Source organism: Rhinolophus sinicus, linkage group LG06 (genome assembly GCF_036562045.2).
Source record: "Rhinolophus sinicus isolate RSC01 linkage group LG06, ASM3656204v1, whole genome shotgun sequence".
Classification (NCBI taxonomy): Eukaryota; Metazoa; Chordata; class Mammalia; order Chiroptera; family Rhinolophidae; genus Rhinolophus; species Rhinolophus sinicus.
The window spans coordinates 11,207,011-11,214,165 of NC_133756.1; the positions used below are offsets into that span (position 1 = coordinate 11,207,011).

The 7,155-nt window shown below is 54.5% G+C and overlaps 1 protein-coding gene across 1 annotated transcript; it reads right to left on the reverse strand.

The window, feature by feature from the left end:
• Position 1: 1 nt before the first annotated feature.
• LOC109444886 (uncharacterized) lies at positions 2–7,081 on the reverse strand. The gene is made up of 8 exons (XM_074334421.1): positions 3,450–7,081; positions 2,943–3,066; positions 2,668–2,735; positions 2,485–2,583; positions 2,072–2,252; positions 1,422–1,486; positions 1,143–1,238; positions 2–767 (listed from the first exon to the last, which is right to left on the reverse strand). The coding sequence occupies exons 2-8, from the start codon at positions 2,983–2,985 to the stop codon at positions 522–524; spliced, it is 798 nt and encodes a 265-aa protein (XP_074190522.1). The 5' UTR covers positions 2,986–3,066; positions 3,450–7,081; the 3' UTR covers positions 2–521.
• Between the last annotated feature and the right edge of the window lie 74 nt (positions 7,082–7,155).

A 7,155-nucleotide genomic window follows, 5' to 3' on the forward strand; every position in this document is an offset into this window, starting at 1 on the left:
ACAGATGGAACTCGTTTATTTGAATTTGGTTTCAAAGTCGTGTCGGGATGAAGGGAAAGGGGATTGATACAGACCTTTAGAGATAAAGGGGTTGGGTGTCACTGCAGGAAAGCAAGGGAACCCCAATTCTAGCCCACTCTTACCATCAAAGGCTTGGGAGGAGGGTCTGGGAAAAGTGGATGGGGCTGGGCCCATTTTATAATCTGTCCTCTGCAGGACTTTGGGGCCCTCCCTCTTGATGGGGGTCAGGCGGAAAAAACAATGGTTGTTTTTCCAGATAAACGCCAGCCTCTCTTTGGGGTTGGGGCTAAGTCCTTGACCCCTTGGAGGACACCATGGTCAGGCCTCGGCCCTGGGAGGTAGAAGGCAGGAGCCTCAAACCCAGAGATGTGGGCTTGATAAATCCCTTTCCCTAAAGATACAGCTATACAGCTACAAGAATCAGAGCTGGGGGTGGGCCTGGGAGCCTGCAAGGCCTGCAAGGGCTTCCTGCTGGCGCTCCCTGATTCAGCCGGGCCCAGCTAGGGGAGCAGGAGCAGCAGCAGCAGCATGGTCCCGGACAGGGACCAGTGCAGGGGGCTCTTGGTGGCCCCTGGGGCTGCCTGGCTGAAGTGGAAGTTCCCATCCAGCTGGAGGCAGCTGCCTGAGGCCGAGGCTGGGCAGCACTCCTGGGAGCAGGCCTGAGCCACAGACTCAGAACACCTGTGGATCTCTGCCACACAGGCCTGGCTGCAACCCGCAGTGTAACCTGATCTGGACCGTTTCAGCTGCAAGAAGAGACAGGACCAGTCATCCTCCCATTGCCCCTTTTCTCCACTCACGGAAGCAGAGTGTTAGGTGGGCCATGGCTGAGCTGAACTTCTCTGAACCCCTACCTTCCTTCCCACAAGGTCAGCCAGCCAGTTTCCAGAGAACACACAGGGTGAACAGAAGTAAGGGGGCATGTCAGGAAGACTTTGGAAAATTCCAGCTGCTGCCCTGGATTAGGCCTAAGGCAGAGCTGAGAGGGTCACTCACGCTAGACCCCAGGCAGCCTGGCTCCCAGAAGGTCTAGCTCCAGCCAGATTCAGCTGCTGACCTACTCTCCAGGCAGTTCTGAGGAAGACCAGCATCCCAATCCTTGGAGCACTCCAGCGACCCACCTCACAGAAATCCAAGCCCTCAGGGCACGTGGTCACAGCTTTCTGCCCTTTGAAGCAGTCACTGCCTTGGCAGGAGAAGGTGGCACAGCTTTTCTCCTGGAACAGAAAGTGGAGGGAAGGTTGACAGGTGGCGAGCTGTGTTCAGACTGAATAGGAAGTGAAAGCCGAACAGAGGCAAGCCTGGAGCCCCATCACGCATATCCCACCGGCCCAGCCACTACACGCTGCCCATCCCTGCCTCCACCTCCCAGAGCAGGCACGTGTGAATGACACACTCACATTTCTCTTAAGGGCTGGTGGAGCAGGAACCAGCTTGTCCTCTGGGATGGTCAGGTGGCCTAGACCTGGGGGCAGAGCAGGGTTGACTGGGGAAGTGCTGTGACACCTCTGCTGGGGACATTTCCTCTGCCAAGTCCCAGCCCCCACCACAAGGGAGGGCATCTTGTGCATGTGTGACAGTCACAACTTGAAATTTCCCTCTCTGCTGCCACCCTAGACAAGCACAGGAGATTGTTCCGGCTGCCTTGGAGCTTGGGGGGAGGGGAGTACTGGCGAAGATGGGCTGGGGAAGGTAAGAGTTGGGAAGGGGAATCTGGAAGCGGTTGGGGCACTGATGGTAGAAAGCTCAGACTTGGGGAGTCAATGAGGAGAACAGACCTCAAAGATAAGGGTCAGCCTGACAAGGTTTAGAGGTTAGGGTGTTGATAGAGGTTGGGGAATTGGTGAACACTGAGCTCAGATTTGAGGACCTGTCAAAAGGTGGGGTTCAGAGTTGGGAGTTAGTGGATGGGCAAAGCTATGGGCTAGGGAAAGGAGGGGTGGGACTCAGAACTTATAGGGGCAGTGGGAGCAGGAGTCAGAGTAGGGGCTTGAAATCGGAAGGCGATGGAGGAGGGGCTCGGAGCTGCAGGCTGGTGGGACTTTCTCACCTGAGGCCACCTCACTGAGCACCAGGCAGAGTGGGCGGCCACTGCAGCACTGCAGAGAGCAGGGTCCTGGGCCGGAGGCCGAGTCGTTGGCCAGCAGGCAGGGGCTGGAACCGGTTTCATTTCCCTCCTCACAACTGTGGCTGCACCGGGCCGTGTGGTGGGAAGGGTTAAGTTGAATCAGCTGGATAGAGAGTGGGGAAGAGTCCAGGAGGATGGGGCGGGGGGCAGCCACTACTGGGCTGTATCTCAACTTCTCCCAGCATCTCAAACACTGACGCCTCTCCCTCCCACTTCAGTGTCTCTCTCCCAGCACCTTCCTGTATGTACGTGAATCAGTCCCCCTTCCCATGGCACCACTCCCAACCTCTGTAATAGCCTCCCACCTGGGGCCCTGCAGCAGCCCCACCCCTCACCTCACAGTAATGCTCCCCAGGTTTACACTCTGCCATTTGGTTGGAGAACTTTGCCTCCTGGTAGCACATCTCTCCGAAGCAGTGGAAGCTGTGGCATATCTGTGGAAGGGTTTGAACACTGTGGCCTCATTCCCATGGGTGAAGGGACCCGGGAGGCTTTCTCCTCCTCCATATGCTGCTTACCTGGACAGGTGCAGGGGTCACCTGACTCCTGACCAGGTTCTGGGCTATCAGTAAGATCAGCAGGAGGACTGGTAAAAGGAAAAGGAGAGCGGGGCCACTGCAGGGAATAATCAGCTCGGGTCACAGGTCAAGGAAAGGTCATGCAATGGTTAAGAGGAAGAGGTCTTGAGGTCAAGCAAGGCAAAGGGGCAGTCCCAGGGTCTAGCAATAGTCATGGGTTAGGGTTAGTAACAGAGTCTAGGAAAGCCTGGGTTCCCTGGGCTGAGGACAGCTACCTCTGAGCAGAGCAGGCCTATGGCTACAATTTGTCACAGACATCTTCCGTCAAGGTGCTTCAGGAGCCAGAGAAAGTGAAGGGCCAGTCCTGGGCGGGCCAGTCCTGGGCAGCCCAGGTGGGGGCTGCAAACAGAGAGTCCCATTATTACATTGTATAGATGAATAAACTGAGGCTGGGAAGCAGGGGTCCATCTGTAGGGAAAAAGGGGCCCCAGGGGTAGAGTTTTTGCTTCTGGGAAGTCATACTGTCAGTGACGTTAGGCAGGCACAATGGGGCCTGCAGCCTAGTAACAGCCCCTCTGAGAGTGAATGTTGTCGGCATGGCAACAGCAGCATCCCAGGGAGACAAAGCTGGAACAGGTTCAGTGACAGGAAATAGACATCCGGTGCCACTGATCTTGCCTCATTTGCCTCCAACATCAGAAGGTGCCAGGAGTTGATGGGCGGCCTCAGAACCCAGGGCAGGGAAACCTGGCTCACAGAGAGGGTCAGAAATCAGGGCTCACCTCGTCCAGGTTCTTCAGGGTTCAGACCCCACGCTGTTCCTAAATCAGAGCTGAGCCAAGGGCAGGAGGTAGTTCTTAGACCCTGGTATCCTGGCTCTGCCTCCCACAGGACTGAGGGGTCAGACCTGTACAGGTCTGCTAAGCCCAGTTCAGGTTTTCCCATGTAAGGCAGAAAACTGCTGGAGATGAGAGGTACATTATTCCCATCTTCCCACCCACCCCTGGGAGGCTGAGCACAACCCAGTCCCCAGCGCTCTCAGGGCTAACAGGGCATGTTCCCATCCTCATGGCTCTAGTCTTCCATCAGCACTTGGATCTCTCTCAGGTGACAGCTGGAGCTAAGACCCCCTCAGGGCTGGGCCCCTTCTGGCGGTGGTCTTTAGTGCACGAATGGGGCAGTGCTCAGGATCCAGACTGCTGAGGTGAAGCAGGATAGGACCCCTTGGCAATAGGGGCCACTTCTTTCTCCACCCTCACCCCTCCTTACCACCAGGAGCCACAGCCCCTCCACTCTTCCCTCCAACACTAAACTAAAGAAGCAGCTCTCATCCAGTCGACACCTCTCTAAGGGGATTCCATCTCTAAAGATGAACAGGCTAAGAGAAGGGCCCAGACGTTCTACCCAGGTCCGTGTCCTTGTGAAAGGGCCCAGGCCTCCCACACAAGCCCCTCTTCCTCCTCCCTGTTTTGGGTAGATGAGGCTGCAGGGACAGTTCAGGAGTGTAAAGGGGCCAGACACTCAACAAAATCAGAAAGCCAGGCAAAGCCTGGATGGTTACCTCCTAGTCTGTATTAGTTCTGGCTACTTTCCCATCTCCTTGAGTGTGTGCCCCCCTCCATGGCTCTGTGCCCCAACCCCTCCCATCTGTAGACCTACCTGTACAGCTACCTGCAGGTACTGAGGGCAGCTAGCCTGTGTGCATGAGTCAGGGAGGCTGCAGGTGCAGCCCCCGGAAGCTGGTGGCTGCCCCTCCTCCCCTCCAATCATTTGTCAGCTCTGGGAATTCCCTCTGATGTTGCTGCCATTGGAGATACACAAGGGTCACAGGCAAAAAAAAAAAAAAAAAAAGAAAAAAGAAAGAAAGAAAACACAGCCAACGTCCAGACTGTAGCTGGGAGAAAATAAAGCCAACTGGCAGCTCGGGCAGATCAAAGGACCCCATCCCAACATCCCACTGGGACTTGCCTTATTTGTGTAGATCAGAATTCTGGCAGGTAGAGAGGACTCTCAGAAGAGATCAGGAGGGGAGGGCAGTGTCCTCCCAGAGTCCACCTGGAAGGGGAGAACTGTGGGGCTGATGGTGGAAAGGGTCATGTGTGGAGAGAGGTCACAGGCCCATTCCCACAAGAACTTTGAGGGGAGGATGCTGGCAGGACTCGATGCACGAGGGGAGAGGTAGTTATCATCCCAAGGATAAAATAATAATAATAATAATAATAATAATGCAGAGGGAGGAGAAAAACCTCAGAATTTTGTCTGCCCCTCGCTTCCCCAACACATTGGTTACCTTTAGGGTGCTCTCTCTGTAGAGCATTCTAGCACAAGCTGACCGCAGGCAGGGGAAGGGGAACGGAAGGAAAGTGGAAGAAGGAATGACTGATTCAGGCTGGACACAGATTTATTCGCTTTCCTCTCAGAGGTGGGGAACAAGGGGACTCCTGCTCTTGGAAGGTGAGTCCCAGGATCAGCCTCTGGGTTCGGCAGCACCAACCTGGGGGTCAGTCCCAGGAACAACTCCCCGGATGCTTCCTGCCTGGGCTGGGAGCAGCAGACAGAGTCCTGCAGTTTGTCTGATGGGGCAGCTTTCCTCCCTATAGAGTGAGCCAAATCACCTGTTCTCTGCAGGAAGTGCCCTGGCAGAGGTCAGACTCCATGTCGCTTATAAGACTCAGGAAGCAAGGATGGACTCCTGGCGATCCAGGAACCCCTAAAATTGTGTGCAGAAATGTCTATGCATGTATGTTTTCCTAGGGAGAAAATCCAGTTGTCTTTGTATTTCCAAAGGAATCTATGATCCTAAAAAGATAAAGAACTGCTGATCTGAACCAAGAAAAAGCAACCCTCCACTCCTGGTCAGGGGGCTCAGGTGGAATCCTGTTCTACCCATAGCAGACCCCCCTGAATCCAGACTTTGAGGAGTCACCTCTGTGGAGGACTACTTCTGATGCCGGGTTTGCCTGAACCTAATAGCTCTGGGCCCCTCGGGGCTGGGTGTTGGCCACATGGCTGTTCCTGCCTACCCAGGTTGTCACTGAGCCTCCTTACCTCTGGTTCTGCTCCCACCATCTCATCTCCACCTGATTCCCAAGGTTTGCCAACCTAGTAGCTGTGCCTGGCATACGGAAAACACTAAAAAGGTACTTGGATGAAAGTAATGAATGAAGAAGCCTTGGTTGTGACAGGGAAGCCCCAGGTTTCCTCCCAGGCTGCTCTGGTGCATAGTTCGCAGGGTGACTGGTCATCTGGGCGAGGGGGATGGAACCTGGTCCCCTCTCCCCTCCACTGTGAAGAAAAACAGGTTATTGGGCTACTACCTTAACCCAGGAGTCCCGGATACCCACTCCTAAAGGGGTTGCTGAGGAACGTGACAGATGCTTTCCTTGGGGGCCCTGATGCTGCTACTGCTCCAATAGGAAGGCTGGAGGGACGTCTCCTCCCCATATTTCCCATTTCCAATGCTTTAATTCTCTTCCCAAATGGCAATGTCTCTTTCCACTTCGGGCCAGTTTTTGGTAATCAGTGTTTCTAGTTGGCTCAATTAGGTTTAATTATCCACTACTCTGCTTCAGAAGCTCAGGCCCCGGAGAGTTTGTACAACTGAGATTTTAAGCAACTGGAGCAGCCAAAGCACAAATGAGCGTGTGAGGAGTTGCCCAAGGGATGGCTCGAACGAAAGAGGAAAATACCAACCAAACGTGACGTGACTGGGGCCAGGCTGGTGAAACCCTCCTGCCATGCACATGACTGAGGAAACAGGAGAGCGTGAGGCAGAGGGCCAGTCTGAGACAGGGTTTTTACAGTAGATGTATCACAAACCAACAAAGTCTGAGTGCTTCAGGGCAGGGGGGCCTCTGGAAACCCTGTTCTGGAGCACGTCCTGGCCTTCAGACGCTGTGCCTGTGGGCATAGCAGCATCTCCTCGGCTCCCCTAGTTCTTTCCATTTGGGAAACCACTCACTCCTGGGGCAGCTGCTCAACTCCACCCAAATCCTGGCTACCTGGGCTTGGAGGACAAAAGAATATTAGCCACTTCTCAGTCAAGAAGGATCCTGTAGAAGAGACAGACAGACAGGATGGATCCTAAAGACTCGCTTGGTAAAGTCAATGCTGGTCCTAGTTCTACGGTGCGCCAGGCTGCTGGGCTGGGGGAGAGGCGGGGCTGAGGGCCCCTCCCAGTCGGCCCTACTCCTGTCTTTATGCAAATAAAAAGGCCAACCTTAGTGCCAACAACTTTGTTGTTAGCAGAGGCCCTGGCTCACCCTTCCCATCTTTCCCTAGTATGTGCATGAATGGCTGGCTCAACCAAGGAAGGGGAGGGCTTCTCCTGGGTAAGGCTCCTTTGGGGAAGTGGGGAGAGAGGTTAGGTCAGATTTACCTAACATATGTAACCTAACAGGAGCTCATGAAACCTTAGTTGCTACTGAAGTTGATGAGAAAGTAGGGATATGTTAAGAACTAAAGGACTGAGTTAGTCCACAGCCCAGG

Excerpts from the sequence above, each read along its gene's own strand:
- LOC109444886 (XM_074334421.1), bottom strand. The coding sequence starts at position 2,985 with ATGTCTGTGACAAATTGTAGCCATAGGCCTGCTCTGCTCAGAG. Across the intron at positions 2,253-2,484 it reads CTGGGGAGCATTACTGTGAG|CTGATTCAACTTAACCCTTC; the intron begins GTGAGGGGTGGG and ends CTCTCTATCCAG. Across the intron at positions 1,239-1,421 it reads CACCAGCCCTTAAGAGAAAT|GAGAAAAGCTGTGCCACCTT; the intron begins GTGAGTGTGTCA and ends TTTCTGTTCCAG.